Source organism: Varroa destructor, unplaced genomic scaffold, assembly GCF_002443255.2.
Source record: "Varroa destructor unplaced genomic scaffold, Vdes_3.0 BEIS01000005.1, whole genome shotgun sequence".
NCBI classification, from domain to species: domain Eukaryota; kingdom Metazoa; phylum Arthropoda; class Arachnida; order Mesostigmata; family Varroidae; genus Varroa; species Varroa destructor.
The window spans coordinates 40,846,508-40,866,224 of NW_019211458.1; the positions used below are offsets into that span (position 1 = coordinate 40,846,508).

The 19,717-nt window shown below is 39.5% G+C and overlaps 2 protein-coding genes across 12 annotated transcripts in view; one reads left to right on the top strand and one right to left on the bottom strand.

Annotated features, from left to right (window-relative positions):
* LOC111250935 (corticotropin-releasing hormone receptor 1-like) overlaps positions 1 to 19,717 on the top strand; it is an 83,986-nt gene that overhangs the window by 16,779 nt on the left and 47,490 nt on the right. For 7 of the 9 annotated variants that reach the window (XM_086989686.1, XM_086989687.1, XM_086989685.1 and 4 more), the window contains one exon: positions 9,144 to 9,314. In XM_086989686.1, the coding sequence (XP_086845812.1) occupies positions 9,170 to 9,314 (145 nt within the window). In that variant the 5' untranslated portion in view covers positions 9,144 to 9,169. Of the gene's footprint in view, positions 1 to 9,143; positions 9,315 to 9,379; positions 14,626 to 19,717 lie in introns of those variants that run through there. The other 2 variants (XM_086989692.1, XM_086989688.1) reach the window with 2 other exon arrangements.
* The window catches only part of LOC111250937 (uncharacterized), a 48,782-nt gene continuing 31,129 nt past the window's right edge, over positions 2,065 to 19,717 (bottom strand). Inside the window, exons 6-7 of one of the 3 annotated variants that reach the window (XM_086989693.1) lie at positions 3,633 to 3,710; positions 2,065 to 3,035 (exon numbers count right to left, since the gene is read on the bottom strand). In XM_086989693.1, coding sequence (XP_086845819.1) covers positions 2,949 to 3,035; positions 3,633 to 3,710 — 165 coding nt within the window. In that variant the 3' untranslated portion in view covers positions 2,065 to 2,948. Of the gene's footprint in view, positions 3,711 to 19,717 lie in introns of all 3 variants that reach the window. The other 2 variants (XR_015328018.1, XR_015328027.1) reach the window with 2 other exon arrangements.

Sequence of the window (19,717 nt, forward strand, 5' to 3'; positions counted from 1 at the left end):
AAATAGATACACGCGAACACAAACACTCGGTCTGTAACACGGGTCTGTAAAATTACTGCTCTGAAATGCAGAGGAATCGAAAAGCAAACTTGCATTAGGTAGGCTAAATTCATAACTATGTCCGAGAGGCGGCCCTCTGGGCTAATATTAAGGTTATAACATTAGGATTATGTCCTATTGGTTATTAATAGATGTTATTAACTCTCCATGGTAGATGCTACGACATTATGCATCGCTACATAGGCGCCCTGCGGAAAACGCCTACCTTCGCAAACCCTAATAAAAAGCTAAACCATTTGAAAGGCTTGGCGCGTCCATATCGCAACTCATTTGTCTGTCAAAATCAAATTCGTCTATCAAAAACACGCTTGAAAAAATGTAGAGCGACAATGATTGTAAGCAAGACAAATATTCAGCAATAAATGTTGCTCTTATGAAACTCGGTAAATGTAATAGGCATCAAGCTCACCAGGAAGGGATTGGTAATGTTATGGATGACTGTACAAGCGGGCGCTTAAAGCTACAAAAAAAAACTTCTCAATACCGAACACGAAATGAACTCGTAGAAGGTTGATAAAATGTCTCGTAGTTTTACGATCGCATTTACTCTTAATGGTCTGTGAATCGGCACGCACAAATGTGCTTTCGTGACGGTTTTATTGAAATGCATATATTAATTATCGACAATAAACTTAATTACCTTGACAATGAAAAAACTTAGCACAAAAAAACCAAGAAACGGATCCGCCCAATAAAATGATACATCATACGCATTACAGGTATTTGAAGTAGTTTTAAAAAAATATTTTTCAACAAAGAACTTTAAGAATGTTCGACGTACGAGAGATTTAAAATAAATATGAACTATAAGAGTGGGCATATATTTGAAGTGATTGTTACATGGGCCATTCGCTAAGACGCAAATATTATTTCACCTAAAAGAAAGTGTCAGAATACACGCGCACTTATCTGCAGCCTCAAAACATTAATTTTATTTTGTGCCATTAATAAACGTCTACGTTTACGATGTGTAGAGGCTTCACTTGGCGAGGAGGACGTATAGCCAGCTTTATGCCCCGGTGTACCCTGGCTGCGTTGAAGAACGCTTTCCCTTTGTAGAGCTTGGTTTATAGAAATCGCAGCCCACAAATGAGATTTGAGAATTTTGAACAATGTCCATTTTATTCTAGTAGACACGCAGACATCTGCTGCAAGGATCTAGGGAAGACAATCTCGAATAAGAAAGTTTTTTCGTACATTGAATAGGTTGCCAGCCAGAGAAAATCAGTCGCAAATGTATGGCGCCCGGGTTGGGCAGAGTTCGGTAAAAGGAGCTTATGACTGAACTGCTTCTTGCCCGTAACGTTCTGATTGTTATAAGACTAATTTTGCAAATTGATCACGCATTCCTCGTTGTAAATTGGCAATGTATAGAATTTCCTACCATATTGTATAAACGTTTTGAAATCATCCGGACGATGTAGAATTTGATTGTAGAAAGATAACTTGTAGAGGTCTATGTTAAATGTTCTTCTAGCACTACAGACTGGATTCTTATAGGGCACCCTATTAAATGCGTGTTTAATTATTTGCGTTTATAATAATCAGAAGATAAACATAACGATATATTTCGTTGGCTCGGTGTTTTCGAATGATTCTTACAAATATAGACAAAGTAAAATGATAAGGTAATTTCCATAAGGAGACTGATTGCTTCCTACTTATTCGCTGTACAGGCCGCTACCTATCATGGGCAAACGGCAGACAGTAATCGAATCTACATTATCGTGTTGATAATTCCTGAAAATTATAGAAAAAAGACGATCAATGAAAAGGGAATTCTATTATTATAACCAACTACGTCTCCTCCGGAAGAGTACGTAACGGTTCGTTCAGTTTCGAGAAGAATAACATAACCTTTTCTAAAATGGTTCGACTCATGCATTTTGCTTACCATCAGCACCAGCGGGACATAAGTCTGTCTTGTGAGGGCCAAGTGTGGAATTTAGCGCCGGCGGTTGGACCTAAATATTCTACGTGGAGCCATTATTCCATCACCTTCAATTTTCATTTATCTGTCTTGTACTTTTATTGTTCAACATATGTATTTTAATGTACATCAAATATATCCGATTCCGTTAGAATTCGGATACTCGTCGTTTTGCTAGTCTGGGTCTGCCAACGTCGACACATGTTTATAGGCTCTGACACGGCGAAAAAATCGTAGCTTAAAATATAGTACAATGCAGGCGTACGTAAAACGCCAAGTTGTTTGGTTCTAATATGGTTTGTGTAATACAGTTTACGTACGCTGTTGCTACCAGAGTGTAAGTGTATCTTATATGGATGGTACGTGGGGTTCTGTATCGATGGGCTTTTTCTGCCGAAACCACTATTCACCAATTCTCGATTCTTTCGCAAAGCTCACTCCGAATCAGTCATCAGTAGGGTTACAGGCTGATAGCTAAGAGTGGCTACCGCCACCGGATCATCGGGCTGGATTCACTCTGGTTGGGGTTCCTACCTTGCCGGATGAGCTAATTCTCAGGAGTATATTAACATAAGGGAATATTTCCTGTCCGTGCATACTGAGATCTGACATCCGTCTTTATATTTCTTAGACGCTCTGTTGAGTGGACGATCCTCTTTCTTCAAGACCTTTCTAGCCGAGAACTACACAGCCTTTCAATGTGTCATTGAGGGAACGCAACATGTTTGCATTTGCCAAACGCCCCCTGACATGCGCAAATGCCCTACGCGCCGCCAGCTTGTAACGGCCCCTGTCTTTGGTTCCTTCCGTACATAGCGCACAGCTCCCTGAAAGGGCTTTGTCTGTCCTACGCAAGTAGCTTGGAAAAGCTTTATGGTCTGTAAGTGGCATCTGAGTTATGTGGCAGATCATTTTTCTAACGAATTGGGTTATTAAAGCCTCAATATTAGGAATGACGTCATGCTTGGAACGAATCTGGTATAGGGTCCCATTTGTCTTGCCGCACGCCGATGGTTCTTCTTTGGGCGTTGTCTGTCGGATTGTCCTATAATATTTGCCTTTCTGTCAGTCCTTACTCTAGGTGCAGTACGGCTAAGGCTCTTTAAAGGCTAGAACTCTGTATAATAGTCAGTTGGCCTTGTTAGCCGTAGCTTCTGGCAAGCCCCGAAATGGAGTTCCAAACAACACGCTTCCTTCACTAACATTAGGAGCGTTCTCCTGCTCCGCCTGAATTTGTTCTGTTTAATAATATAATTCCAGTTAATTTTATAACAGTCTGATCGCTTTCCCCACAGCCTGTTTGACATAATGTACTTTACGCAATGCATCTATCTGCAAGTTAGAACTAGTTTTGGCTTATGGAACCTGGACGAGCTCAACAAAAGGTACCACCAAAGCTCTGAATAGTGACATCATATAAACACCTAGAGCCTTAGACTACCTTTTATAAGCGATAGATCTCAAAAGCGAAACAATTAAGACGAATCACGAAAAATAGATAAACATTTGACTAGCTTTTCTTCTTTAGCTGTTTTGAGCTGACAACTAAAACATTTTAAACTTTACCCAGAAAATCCATTATTTGTTTACCATATCAAACAGTACATTATAAGTATTTCTGTAGCAAACAGTACAATATTACCATTGTACTACGAGTGTTGTTTGTAGTACGGGATATGAAATCGTAACCTAACGGTTTCCTGAAACGATAAAATAAAGTCTTTAAAACAAACGAAGCAATTTGTAAACTTCGCTTGCCGGCAGCATACCTATTCTGTATACCTATCCTCGACAATATAAAGAAAACGGGTATACCTTATAAGGAATTCCTGCGAATAGGGTGAATTATATGACTTAGACCAATTTACTACAATCAGTTTGTATATGTATAATCTATCCACTAAACCGCATCTTGTATATATAATATTGTTAATCTTCTTAGCTTAATAAATACAATAGGCCAATAAAGAAGGTAAAAAATAAAGCTTCGTATTCTGCCAGTGAAAGGCAGGGAGGATAGTGTGCATATATTTAAATGTCTATGCTGAAAGCATATATTGAAAGAGTATTTATCGAACAGAGTACTTTTTCACAGCTTGGGTTTCAATATAACGACGTCGGGATCACTCTCGTCATTGAGCTAGAGTTCGTCAACATCATTTAGATTCGTTCATCTACACTCTTTAGCACTTGGCTTAGTAGTAAGCTTTTATGGCATTCAGACCCAGCTTGTTGGAGACCTGATCTACTGGAAACGTATTACTATTCGTGGCAAAGCCGAGTAATGATTTAGAGGCATTTCCGACCTGATAGCTGTATAGCACGGATACCTTCACGCGTAGGTTGGGTCGAAAGTCGTGGCTTTCACCGCGTCAGAGCTAAGGAGTGACACATGACGCGCGATACGGCCGCATTCTATTCAAATCTAAGAAATTTTGAAAGGGTAAAAATAACTGTGAACGCAGTATTACCAGCTGCAATGTATGTAGAAACGGATATCAGACAAGTCGATATGTTACGAGATAGATGTTTACGCGTTGTCTAAACACTGTCGTACATCAACTTTCTAATATTCTATCGTCAGTGCATAATCAAATGGCCAAACGCGGCCTCCCTGCGACAGAACTGTTGCCAATTTCGAAATTACTATCATATATATATATATATATATATATATATATATGATAGTATGATTGGCACTAGATAATTTCGATACCCCTTTCAGCATAACACCAAGCACTGTATATTATATTTAGCTATATCTACAAACGTATACTACAAGTCCAATGGTAAGAATTTTCTAGGAGACATTATTTATGAACGAAAATTTATAATGCTGCACAGAGCAATTTTTGTAAATTAATTTCAACTTTATGATGATATAGACTTTCAGTAAAGCTGCTGGCTCAATTGCTGAGAATGCGTAGGCTAGAAGGCCTGCAATACTTTCTCCTACAACTGATGTTTGTCGACGATGTATGTCGACACAACAACAACAACAACAACAACAACAACAACAACAACAACAACAACAACAACAACAACAACAACAACAACAACAACAACAACAACAACAACAACAACAACAAGCGTTTCCATCGTCGCCAGAGCAGAAATGGGGTCTCACTTATACATGTTAAACGTTTTCTTTTGTATATGTAATGGCGAATTTAAATCAATATTTATTTATTGGACTATACAACGGTTACCGCAAGAAAAAAATCAAAAGCATACCCTTAAATGTGCTGGTGGATCTTATTAAGAACAGATCGTCAACTATATTCATAGAGTATTCATACGAGACTTTAGTAATGGTAACTATCGCTATGTCTAGCCAAAGTGATTTCTCTTTTTATGGAATTCTGTTGAATGCTAGGAAGTACCTATGTAATACCACTATAATACATGTGTGTGTGTGCATCTATCTGCAAAGAGACCTACGACATTGTGGTTTTGATAGCTTGATGCCGGATCGGTCGTAAGGGACGGTACGACGAACAGCGATTTGTCTATGTTAAGGTTCAGATCCCATATCTAATGTCGCGTACGATCGTTGAGAGTACGGAACTGTGATGGTAAGAAGTGAAAATCGCTGACAGGTATCCGCCCGTCTAACCATCACGCCGTAGAAGCTGTATCAGTTCCCAATCCACTGCGCAGTAATTTGTTATTCTCGATGCAACATCGAGTCCAGAAGGAACCAGAAATATGGGAGACTGTTTTTTATGCACATGTAACCCGTCAGCCTGTAGAATTTGGCAGATCTCTTAGTTGTGCAGGCTCGTCACGTGTCGGCATAGCGGGGTGCAAGGAAAGCTAGGAGCAGCATACGGCAGTTGAGGTGGGCTTGTACGCTTGCTTGTGTGTGCCAGTTTCCATATGGTAAAAAGGACAGTGCCTGGCTGTTGCCAGTCATTGGATTCCGTTAGCGGAACTAGAAAGAGAGCAACAGGATAATTTCAACCCTATTCGAATGCTGGTATATTACACGTATGTTGGGAGGGTCTGTAGTTCTTCTAGCAGACGCAATTGCGTGAGCCTTTTGACGGCAATAAGCTCCTTGACAGGCTTCTCTTCGTGCCTCGACATTCATGTTGCTGGTAAGCACAAGTGTGGCTTTTGCTACAAAAGCAATCAGCAGCGACTTCTACTCCATTTGTAAAATTGAAGCTCGTAAATTCGGAAGTGGTATACTTTTTGATCCCCCAAAATTATGAAATTAAGAAAAAAAAATCAAAACAAAAATACAAGCTTGCCGCTAAATACAATCTATGCTTAATACAGTATATTCCCAACTTAAATAATATTAGTTATTTATAAAAATGACGGCCCATATATAATTGATGAACTATGTGGTTTATTTGTTTCTACACGGGATAAGAATAAATCCAAAAGCAACTACGACAATCGAAAGTCTTTGAATGTACGATACACCTCTTTTAATTCTGTCTTCGAATTGCTTGCTAAAGTTATTTCACATTAAAGAGGAGGAACATATCACGCTTCAACTTCATATTGTGCGTAAGGAAAAACCATAAAGTATAAAGTTACTATTGTAGTAAATACGTTGTGAAAAGTTGTTGCCCGCTTAAGGAGTCCCACATACACAGGAACACAAGGAAGACGACTAGGAACAGCAAAATTAACTAGAAGAACAATCCAACAGCTTTGGAAGAATGGACTCGTCTACGTATGTCTGCCGCAACGAAAAACCTCCGAAGCGATGTCCTCTGCTTACTGTGAAATTACAGAAGAGGAGACACAATACACACAAATGCCGAGATGAGCAAGCTTCTGAAGAGCATCTTACTAAAGATGCTACAGCTGTGGCATTCTAAGGCGTGCACCTAGAAAATACACTGCTGACTCCAGGAAGTGCTACATGATTAACCTCTACAGAATAGCCTCTTGTATAGATATTTGAGCTCAGTTAAGTCCACGGAACAGTTCGAAATTTACTTGAAGCCAGTAACAATAACGAAGGTAAGTACAAAGTTAGAAATTATGGTGATGGGGAGAAATACCGTTGGACTGCTTTGCTAGATGAAGTCTAGTCATGGTCAACGACGGAAATTTCCATCTTTGCGAAGCGTGGTTAAGTGTGCTTAATGGAAATCACAATGGCTATAAGAAATGGAGATGAGAGAAAAAAGTGTTCCAGATGAGAATAGCCACAGCGATCGTTATTGCATCGTATAGAAAGTCAAAACGCAGGGGCCATTCCTGACTGCAACTTCGATCATAGATAGGTAGGTTAGTCATGAGAAATTGTTATTGGCAATGTCTGTCTTTAGAAGATGAAGAACTTTTACTGTAACAGCTGGAAAACGTGACGTCGGGGAACATACGCACAATGCCTAACGAGGCGTTGGGGAAAAATACAAATGCATTTACCTGTTAACAAGGGGCCTCATTTCCAGTTGCTAACGTACTAAAGACGGCTGTTCCGTCAAACATTAGAAACGCAAACATCAATACAGCTTCTTTGGAAGGCAAAACACACTTCAACGGCTACCATCGTCAAATTGCTAACACCAGAGGGCCACGTGGAGGTCCGGAAAGCGCTGATAACGAACGGTCTTCTTGCAAAAATCGCCTAAGCGACTAGCGCAGGAAATCAAGCCACGCTTTTTGAGAATAAGTACATAGTACGAAAACAAAGGTGATCGAAGGAAGTTGAGCTCAGGAAATGTTTAGGTAATTTCCGGCAACAATCGAATTGTTTTTTCCTTCTAATGTTCCTTGATGTGGCCAATGCTTTCAGTAGCCTACTATGAATAACAACAGTCATTTCCACGATGTTAAGGCAAGACTTCTCGCCTTACCTTTAGAAAATCACAGGATTACTTGTCAAAAGGAAGAGTTAAGGGCGAGCAGAAAGAATATAAAAATTACAGTGATTAAACTTAGGTCCGGAACGATGATTATGAATCTGAGTGTGTAGGTGCGGGTTGCAGAAAAAATACTCGTATAAAAACAATAGTTTTGTACACGGTATTTATATAGCAAAAGACAACCTTGGCTTATAAAGCTGATTGGGTAGGTCGAAAAAGTTGCAGAGAAGAAAGGCTATCAAAATCACCAGAGTGTACACGAATGTGGTAAGTAAGGTTCTGCCTAGGCCTAGGCACCACTGTTTTAGACTTAGTTCAAGGCGAAACGGGTGACGTCTATCACGCATTATTCAAATGGGCTGGCTTTAACAAGACTAGGATCTGCATGCCTTTCCTTTAAATAGGGACACAAGCGTGGGTGGCGTAGTCTGGGTAGCAACTGTGCATTTCGTTCAGTGCTACTGATTTAAATCTCAGCTTCGAAGAAAATAATTTCCGAGTATTCATAGTTAGAAAAAACTAAATGAATGAAAAATAAGGATTTATGGAAAAAAAAGTAGTATTATGAAGCTTTATAGCTGCTTGTATACTGGCCATGTTTTTTAATAGTCTTGTTGAAGAATCTTCGGTTAGTAAAATTAAAACTCATAGTAAAGCCCTATGCAATTAGACTCCCAGTGGGGGAAAGTCTTCGACGCTAATCTTAAAGAGAGGTTTATTCAGGGGAGAAGAATAGGTAGCAGATAAAAGAAGAATAGAATAGGAATAGCGCCTAAATAAATAAGAAACGTAAACGTGTTTAGCGAACTAGCAAGGGCAAAATCGGGGTGGAAGAAAAGCCCAGGTTGCATAAAAGAAATAACGGGATTGTGGGGGGCACAAAAACCTGGTATGTACTGGGCGGTTTGAGTAACGTAGTTTCCACGCGAACTGGATCCTCACAATGTCGCAGTAGCCCCAGGCAACTGCACAAGGATATGAAAACTGGACTATCGAGAATAACTCAACCGGCTAAGAAGCACGAGCTGCACAAATATACTTATACCGGATGCTTACCTTATACATCCTATACGTACCTGCCCAGTATCATGCAATAACAACATTCGTTTTCTGCCTATAACAAAAAAGCAAGCTTATTATCCGCCAATGACGCATTAAATATGAGTGAGGAATGCCCATATAATCATACGATAATTAGAATGGACAATACACATGGGATGCAAGAACTAAGTGAATACCAGGTAGGTACGTGTAGATAGTGATACGTATTCGCGTCTTATTTTTGTATCTGATCGTTTAATGTGTTGTCCTTGTTGTAGGTGATATGCTGGGGTAGTCAAGGAAGATGAGCCTGTTGCCTGCAGTTTCGCCCCCTACAACTACTGTTGATTCGCTGACTGTGACGATATCAGATGAATTATATGCAAATTTCAGCCAACTTGAATGCGAGCAGCAGGAACAAGCCAGACGACTTCACGCCAATGACTCTGGTAATTGTAGGAGTACTGAAGTGAATTGAAGAAGTAAAACATAATACTCGAAAAAGTTAAGAAATTGAACGTATGTTGTGGTCGACCTACAATTAGTAGCAATCGATAACTTCGAATCTTAGGCCCAGGCGATTCATAACAATATCGCTTATTCGTATCGGAGATAGTTTCCACGACGTTAGAACTGCGTTGTGATGACAGGGCAATCTTTGTCATGAATTGCAAGCGCTAACTGTGTAGTCGTACGCCACACTCGAACCCAGTGTCGTTCTTTCTTGCATCAAATATTTCTTATATCTCAAGTTCGACGACAGTATCGTAGGTTAACTGTTATAACATACGCTTTTTTGTTTTTAATGCTTAATAATAGATTTATTCCTCAATGGCATATTTATTATCATACCAATAGTGAACAGCTGAAAAAATAAATCATAGTACCATATCTGTTCACGGCTCCTTCAGGCGTATAGCTTCAACCTCACACTAAATATCTACACTTTTCGATGGCAGTCAACGTTTGGATTGACATTAGTTTTACATTTCTCATATATATGTATACCGAGTACTTCGTAACGTTGCCAGCTGGGCAAAACGCAAGTGATCCTTTGTAGAGGAATCTGTCGCCTTAAAGGTTTCGCCATAATAATAAGTATGTTACCACGTATAGAGTCCATGGTTCATACGAGTGAATAATTGCAGCGGAGCCTCGACGACGTAGCGAGGATTTCACTACGATAGATTGCGTACGGTTCAAACCCACTACTTTCTTTTGCGGCTTGCAACAATCAGTTCTGCTACCCTAAAATGTATCATCCTAAGTCGTAAGTTTCATTGAATTTAGGTTGTGCGATATCAGTCTTGACAGGTTATCTTGCATAGAGGTCGGCTACACGAACAGACGATTCTCAATTGACTAGCGTTGTAAATATGTGTACCGTAGCAAAATTAGGTTCGTTTCATGATGCCTATTGACTTTAAATTGATTTTATAATATTCTGGTTTATGAGTAGATTTCAACACGAATCTGCCTCGCTTTGGTGTAAATTCAAATTTTTTGTTTGTATTTTGTTTAAGAGATGCAGAAGGATTCATTATTGTGCGCGGAGTGGAGACCCTAACTCATCACGCTAGGATCCACTAAACCCTGCAATCTCAGTCACATAACCTTCCAAAACGCAAACGCACCAAAAGCCCGCGACAGCACTACTTTAGTGCCTGGTTGCTTTAATGAAGGCTCATTTGTTTAGATGTTGTTACAGAATTTTGTATCCTCCTCCCAAAACAACGGTTGCCTCGGCCGACCGTTTGGTTTGTTGTTTTTTTCTGCCTTTTAGGGTCAAATTCCCACCTAGCAAAACGTAACTAGCCTATTCAGCGAGGAACGCTAAAAGGCGCACCATTTGTTTGTAAATGCAGTTTAGGGTTCCTTATGTCTTAGGTCCTTTTTACCAGTCCGTGCTGCGCTGATGAGTGGTCCAAGTGTTAAGCAAAGTGTGGATATATTCGCTTTTTATATTCAGAACACATTATGTTTTTTTCCATTCATCTTTTCCGTGCCCTGCATTCGTTTTACTTGGACCTACGCCCTAATTGCGTGTCCATATTCCTTGAGATGCGCTTTAGAAGACAATTTCCTAATGTGTGAAACAGCAACAGAGCAGTATCCTACCATGTAAACTGGCAAAAGTATTGTGACCTCGCTTGGCATATGCAAATTACAGGGGTTCTCATATGATAGTTTTTAGGTACTGTGACAATGAGTGATGACAACTGTAAAAGCAAGTCAACAGCTTTGTAGGTTCGGCCAAGTGATACAGACATAGGGCTTGTCCGAGTGTGTTCGATAGGCGGAAAAAGCAAATGATTGTTAGGAGTCAAAGTAATATAAAGAGCAATAGTAATAGCAATTCGGACGGTTCGACCTAGGAGCATTCGTAAAGCCGTCCCCCGTAATGGATAAGTAATACAAATATTATTCAAACTGTATAACTTACTCTTGCTGTTATTCGTCTATTTATTCTAGACCCAAAAACCTCAAGTTTAAATTAAAAGCATTAGACACAAACTTCCCCTTAGGCATCTCAGCGTTTGTCGACGTTTGCAGCGTTTGCCTGTAGCACGGGAACAATAATGTGGTACAGCCTGCTTCGCTGCGTCAAGTTTTTTTCAGATTTTTTTTTGTTTTAACTTGAGAGTGGCGAATTTCACTAGGTGTATAACAAAGATAGTAAATTGCCATTGTCTCTGCAACGTCCTACGCTATGTAGAAAATACTCGAATCAAACTGTGAGCACTAATTACTAGCTAAAGACAGCTTTAAAAACAAAAACAAACAATTGGTATCACAAGCAACACTTAGTAACTGTGAAATTTTAATAGATCTAACAGTCTTTTTATTTGCGCCATTTTTACCTTGCGATAATTAGCCTGTTAGAGATTTCCTTTATCATCGATCAACACGAGGAGGGCCATTAATCTTAATTATAACAAAAAGTCAGCGCATGCATCTACATCAGCCTGAGAGAAGTGTTTGACGCTCGTGCAGCCTGTTACATACATACGGTCGATACGAATCTGCTTCTGCTAAGCTCGTAAAAGCGTTGATTTACGCTTATTACCAGCTGCAAACTTGTCATGATAAGCAGAGAACATGAGAATTCATAAATGGAGCTAAAAGACTCTACTGTTTTTCTTTGACACTGCATTGTGTTAATACTCGTTTTTTTGTTCACCTGCCTGTTTATCGGGGGCGCACATTGTAAAATCGAAGCTCGCAGTGTGAGTTACTAGTGTAGGATTTGAAACAGATGCGGAACTGCTAGTTCCAATTCAGTGATCAATTAACAAGCTGACGATCATAAAAATTCGTATTTTCAGCTATCCAGTAAAACGGTGCATGCTTTACGAGCTTTTCAATCGGAAACTTTCTTGTATGATGCGCGACGGCAATACGTAGTAGGCAATCTAGAATACGTTACTGTTCGCGAAACGAGAAGCCAGCAAGGATCTGATCGCGAGAAAAGTCTTTTTCGGTTTTCTCTTGCAGCTTTCAGTAGACAAAAGTTACAATTGAGCTAGATTATGAGAAGATCTGCTGTCAGCTCTAAGTCTCGAAACGGGGTATACCTTCGATTCATAGACTTTGCCAATTCTCCCTGAAATACGAAACAACAGCGTATATCACTTCTTTTTGAAATAATCACGCGTACCGTACGTTAGCTGTAAGGCATGATTTTGCATAATAAATAGGCTTCCAATCGGATTTGACTGGGCCTTTCATAGCTACTCGTAGCTAGGATGTCCATAATAATTGGACAGCTCCCGCATTCTCCCTGAAGGCCGATTGTGAGCCATTTAGCACATAGATGGTTGTTACAAAATAGTCGTCATTTGGATGGAAAAACGATAAAGACAAAAAGGATTGTGTGTTCTTTTATTTGCGGACGCCCATACATTAAAAACCATTTCCGCAATCGTTTGAGCCTGTCCCTAAAAATCTAAAGCATACACGTATAGTGCTCAGCTTCTACCCTCAATACGCTCACGGTGCTCCCTATTGGCACATAGGGGATTTTGGTATTGAAAAGTTTCAGCTCTCGCAAGAAATTGCAAATTATACATTTTATCCATAAGAAAAGACGATGGCTGTGTAACGGTTGCCACTAGAAGGATTCTCAACCTGAAGTTATGTAATGGAAAATTTAGCTTCTCGAACCAATGATAAGGGGACATACTACACCAACTCTACAGTCTTTAATATATGTGGACAGGGTCGCATTCTGAACGAAGTTTATGCAAACTAGTGGATTACTACAAAACAATATAGTATACGTACAACTTTATGTTCATGACTCTGGAACGACAGTAATGATGGTTTTTGCCTGTGGTCGCCGACCTACCTAACCTCCAAGTGATGCCTAATTTTATAAATAATTCACACAGAGACGAGGGTGATGACCTCCGTGTCCCTTGATGACATCATCGATGAATTTAATGCTACATGTAGTATTCGCTTACAACACCTATAATACGAGACGCGCAGGTAGACTGCTTACGCTGATCGCTTTCTCTTAATAGGGATAATCGTCATGTCTAGCGAAAAGTCAATCGATGGATTCTCTAACGCTGAGCGTATCCGTTCTTGGCTTAGTGCCAGAGCATACTTATATATACCGGTTCTCATATAGTCACCTTGGAAAGCGCGCGAATTCTGATGGATTGCGCTTTAACTTGTTTCTGCTTAAATTTGCTAAAGAAATCATTAGAACGCACTAGATATGATGTCTTCCAATAGGATAGCCTGGGTGGTAACAGACCTCAGGGACCGTCGATACGGGAACTTTACTACCATGTGCTTCAAAACCGTTTGCGACATAGACACCTACGTCAATTTGTGAGACCGTGACTAATAATAATTTTGAAGATATTTCCTTTAGCTAATTCCAGTTTTTTTCATGGATACTTTTTGCGATGTATGCTTGGTATGTTCAACTATTACGTTATCCGAACTTTCATATGTATATAATGTACAATAGGTTTGGTCACCTATAGGTAAAGCATTCCATTATAACATTTCTTATTGCTATCAGTACTTTTTAAAATATGAAACGGAACGCTAGCTGATAACTAGCCTAGCATCCATGACTAGTTGATCTCTAAGGGTTACCACACCTCTTAAGTAACGGAGGAACGCGTTCTTTTTTTTGATGAAAGCTTTTGAAGACTCGATTTGCTCATATCGTATCCAGGCGGCTGGGTCCACTCGCTTTTACTCATTATAAGCTTAAGTCTCTTCTGTATTAGAAGTGTCACTTTATGCTCAGTTACGCGTTACATGCAAATAAAATACGCCTGAAGTAAATCTTGTATATCTCTCAGATCAGCAGATCAACGGAAATCGTAGAAAGCTACCTAGAATAAGAGTTACGAGACCGCGTACGCAAAATGGTCGCCTAAAATCAAAGGACCTACTACCACCAGCGCGTTTCATTAACACGAAAATATGCTGTACTGACGTACTTTTCCCACCTGTCTAGCAATTATAAGAGGCAATGATGGTTTTTACTAAGTTCGAAAGCAACACCCCATGCCAAGTACTGCGACTTAAGACCATGAGGCCAATTTAAAGCCTTTATGGAACAGCCATGGTTCAGCCTTTCTAAGAACTTCGAAGCAAGTCATAAGTTACTACGAACGCGATTCAGTGAATAAACTATAATGAACAAGAGCGTCTTGGACGATGGAGTGTGTGAAAGAAGACCTCAGATATTGGTGGCTCAAGTCCAGCTACTGCAGTACTGGACAACACAATGTAAGTGAAATGAAAGGGAATGATAATTATCATCAATATAATTTGATATTGCAGCCGCTGGTAAATTAAACATTCAAAGTAAATTCAAGTCAGTGCTATACCGTTGTTATCAAGTGTAAATATAAGAGACAATCCACCTATTGGTCGTAGCCATTTGTATGTTTCGAAGTGCATCTATTCCTCCGAAATATCGACCTCTTGACGATCATTCGAATTACTAGAAAGACTACCGCAAAAGCAGCTCGAATTGCTATGAGGTTTAACAAAGAAAAGTTTCAATTTAAACGGTACATTATAGTGTAATAACAAAATAAAATGTCGCTCTAAAATTAATAATGTTTATGCCGAGAATGTTATCAGTGGTAGAGATCTACCTGGTGTTTCTAGCACTTCTTTTATGATCGGTTTCACCGAGCTATCTTTATTAAACAAGAAATATCATGTATTATACTAGTTGTTGAAATTTTGTAAAATAATCTTTAAATAAAATAAAAAACATTTTGAATACGGTACGTTTTATCTTTGTAAACGTAAATAGCGAAAATCTGGTTCTCTGTTTCCTAAACATATGATCTCCCTTCACTAAGCACAAGTTCTGTACCTGCTGTGTGCAATATGGAAGCATACAACTGCTTGGTAGGTAGGTAATGCATTTCTAAATATTAATCGCTACATTTTGTTCACTGCTGATTTTCAGTCGTTTTTTTTTTATCACAGGCTTTGACATTCTTGCTTTGGCATTGCTAAAACACTTGTCAAAACAGGGAACTTGATACGAGCAATATGAAGGGATCTAGACGAATCACAGACTGGTCGATTTTTTTACTGCAGTATTAAAACGTGTCTATACCCAGATTCGAACCCGCAACACTTTTTTGTCCACCCATTAGTAGGCAAACACGTTACCTATGCGAACAAAAATGTGCCCTGAGCTGCAGAGGAATCGGCGCGCTAGTACGTACTGATTAGTACTTTTCTTTTTTAATGACACAATTTTTATGTCAGCCGTGACCGATATCATTTTCAACAGCGTTGCCAGAACGATTCCACAGCTGTTCCCGGCGGCAACGTGCATCATACAACCTAGAATGACGACATTAGTACCAACCGTACTATGAACGGATGTTAGTTAACAATTCGGACTCGTCGGGACATCTGTTCATGTATATTTTCTAATACAGGAGCAATTCAACATACGTCGAACACTTTCCATCTCGTATTCGATCCCGATCAAATAATGCTGATAGTTCGTTGGTCGTTCGTTAACAACAATAAAATAGTGATTGTGCATTGGCATAAATCCTCAAGTTCTATTTGTAAAACTTATTTTTAAGCTTAATCAGCTTAAAGACCTTAAAGACCTTGGAAGACACCTTGTGGGCTACATTGAACTTACTAATATCAACTTGATTTGCCTTGGGTGGACCGTAAGGCGTCCGAGACCCCTTTCAAAAACATATTAATTTGAAGTTCATATTCCCATCTTCTCAAGCATTTAATACATTTCACAGAGATTATTTGGTGATCTTTATTTTAAATACATTTTCACAAATCCATCGAAATATAACTGTATCTGAATAATGCATGATTTTTTATTTAACCACAATTTTAATTTCAAACCACAGGGAGTACTGCCAGCCCTCTCAAACAGGGGGTTTAAAGAACTATTAATTCAGCCAGTTGAGAGAATTTATGTATCTGTCTTCCCTAAAAAAAATACGCATACTTCATACGCCGTTCTCTGTCTTTCAAAACATGAATGTAGTTTTTTTGTCCCCCTTCTACTGTATATGAATACCAGCGCCATTGGCAATTCTTAATTCTCCCAAGCCATACACCCCACCACCGCATCAGCCGGAAGGCCACAATTAGAGTGGTAGTAAACAATTAATTTAGCCCAAGACGACAAGTAGATAAACTTAAATCTTTTTAGTCGGATCAACTCAAGTACCTACAGTAGTATTCTGTATGATCGACAATATTAGACCCCCTAAGCCTACTGGGTTAGGCTTGTTATAAATTGACGGCGGCCTGAAAACGTTTTATTGTATGAACTACAAAAAGTATAGACCTATTGCCCATATCGGCTGCTGTAAATCACACAACATCCATATTCTACGTTGGAATATTTGGCTTACGCAGAAAACGCAAGGTATCAACCAGAAGTTATTCTAGGAGCAGCAATTTGATACAAATGCTACTTAATCCTATCTTCTTTCCATACTTCCTTTTTATTTTCCGTAGAGAAATTCTATAACGTGGTCGATATTCGAAATCGGAGATATGTTAGGGTTAGCGGTGCCCCACTGGAGCCTCTCCGTAAAGTACTGCTGTAGGAATTCATTTTCTGTAGGGTATGAAGCGGCAATTTAGGAAAACGAAACTTAAAAAAGGTCGAGCCCTTTGTTTACTTGCATTGACTGTGTGTCGGTGATGCGGTCCTGTTTCTATTGCCCCACAGGCTTTTAATGGATATAAAGTATTTGAGGTCCCTAAGTAATTTTGTACAGGCCACTTAGAAGCTTAAAATATGTCCTATCGTATCGAAGGTAAGTTTGAGGATGCAGGTGAAGTCGTATTGGGTTTGTGTACACTCAAAATCACTTCGGATTGCGACTCAAGTATTAGTGCCTTCGCATTAGTTGAAGGCGTTTAAAGTAACGTAGAATAGATTCGCATTATAAGTCCATTAATGGCGATCGAATTGTGCAGAAATACAAACATAAAAGCAGTTACTGACTAGATCTTCGCCAAATCCATAACGCGGGGTTCTTGCCTAGGTATTTATTAGAGTAAAAGCTTTTACATGTCTGTATTAATATTCTCTTGTTAGTTTCGTCTGTACGAGTTCTTGTGTTCCACTTCGATGCGTCTCTCTTCTTTTGTTATTTTCGATCACAGTGTGACCACCTTCACACTACCAGTTTACTCCGGTAAGCTTTACCTTCTGAGAAGCTTATGAAATATTTTTTTTTTAATAATATCTAATACACACAGTGTTTTTAAATGCGTATTAAAATCCTATCAGCATGTGTAAATCTTTGTTCGATATCACAACTGTAACAATATATAACGTATGTAACCATAAGGTACGCCGCTTTAGGTGCTAATGGACGCTTCAATCAATAAGGTCCTGTAGTATAAAACAAGTGATGTGAGTGCGAAAAGAAAACTGAATAAAAACAGGCATGAAAGTGCCAAGCTTGTAAACATATTATGCTTTAAACACAAGCGTTAGCCGGTTGTAAACATATCAAATAAGAGATCAGAGTCATTAAAATGCTTACAATACAGCTTGAAAAAGTTCCCTTGGCGCCCCCCTAATGACAATAACGTCAACGCAACACAGCCTTACTACTTGGGTTCAATAGATGATTATAAAAACTGACAAAGAACCTATAGCATTTGTTAGATCTCCGTAGATAAATTGCCACTTAAGGTATCGTAGTGAGATAGGAAGATTTTTCTTTTTTTGCGGCGTTAAAAGATCCTTTCACTAATAGTGCCGCTTGTGCTCAAAGTCAAAAGGTTATATGGCTGATGTTCAGGATTACAACAGGTAACAATCTTCTAAAGGATTGTTTTTACGGAAGGCTCGGTCCAAGACAGGATACATTCAGTTGTAAGGCCTGCTTCCTTTACACCATACACTTTGTGTAAAGCTTAACTTACGAGTAATTATGCGATGTTTCACGCTATTTACATGACTTTGAACGCATTACATATCATTTCTCGCTACTCCTCGTGCAGTTGTGTTCTGTAATACTGCTCAGTTCACTATTCTAGACGTACTTTGTTTTACAGTTAAAAAAATAATCTATTAGTATTTTTGCAAAACCTATGGAAACTGTTAGATAAAGATTCCTTTATAATCAAAACATCTATCCCTTTTTAAATGTACGGTAGTGGCCAAATTGTGGAGCTGACACTACGGACGCCGGTTGGGGATCCGATCGCGGGATAGCTACTCCATTCTGAGAGGTTAGATGCATTAATATGTTTTATTTCTTCTCTAAAGCTAAAAATCGCTATGTCCGCGATGTCCGAACGAGATATGTCATTCTCGTGACGCCTTCAATTGCGATGAACTTGATGCCTATCGTCTTGGCTTCATTAATTTGACGTCCAACGCGCCTAACACAGCAGTTCAGGGCTTTCCCTCCTTTTATAGTACGAAATCATCAACATACAAAAGTAGCTCCACGAAAGGATATCGGTGTTTGATACTCGAATATAGTTCATTAATCAAAATTGAAAAAAGTAGGGACCTAAGTTGTATCGTGGATCACTGAACGACACCATAATTTTCAGTGACCCCATCGTCGATCAGTACTGTTTTTCTTTGTAGCATCTTCCGTTCATGCTAAGACACCGAGTGGCATTTCCTTGTGTGCCAGATTTGTTGGCGCAAGACTTCTAGAACGAACGTGAAACGCAGTTCTGAAATCGATGAAACAGATGACTGATTCAATTTGGACGAACAGGCGGTCCGACAAAGTGTGAACGCTACAAATTCATTGATATGCTCTTCATATATACCGCCGGGCCTATACGTTTTCTAATTATGAAGTCCAGGGACGCCGTCCGTAATTTCGGACACTGCAAATCGTGATGTTCGAGCTTAGGATACCTGGGAAGTGCGCTTGGAGCTTTTCCAGGTCCACAGGACAGGGGAATTGTATAATTCCGGAACTTTGAAGTCATGCATGTAGAAATTGGGCAACCTATCTTAACACTTTTATTTTATGCTTTTCGATAATCTCGATCCTGGCCTGAGCCTGCCTAGTTCATTAGTGCGAAGTGAAATGTGTTTCGCCATCGAGCATTCTACATTCTACTACGGCCTAACGCGTTGAGTCCTTTGAAGGGAATACACTGCCTTGCAGCCGTGGTTAGAAACCGATAATACGTGTCGATCTCTGGGCTCCCTGCGTATACACAGATATCGCCCGCCGTACCTTGAGGTTTGATTTCCGATTTCGGCCTTCTTGACGCCGTTTCAATAGACCCTGCCCTCAAAGGTGGTATCTGATCCGACATATCTTCTTTGTTGATATTCGTGGCAAATATATCGAATACGAAGACATTTTTT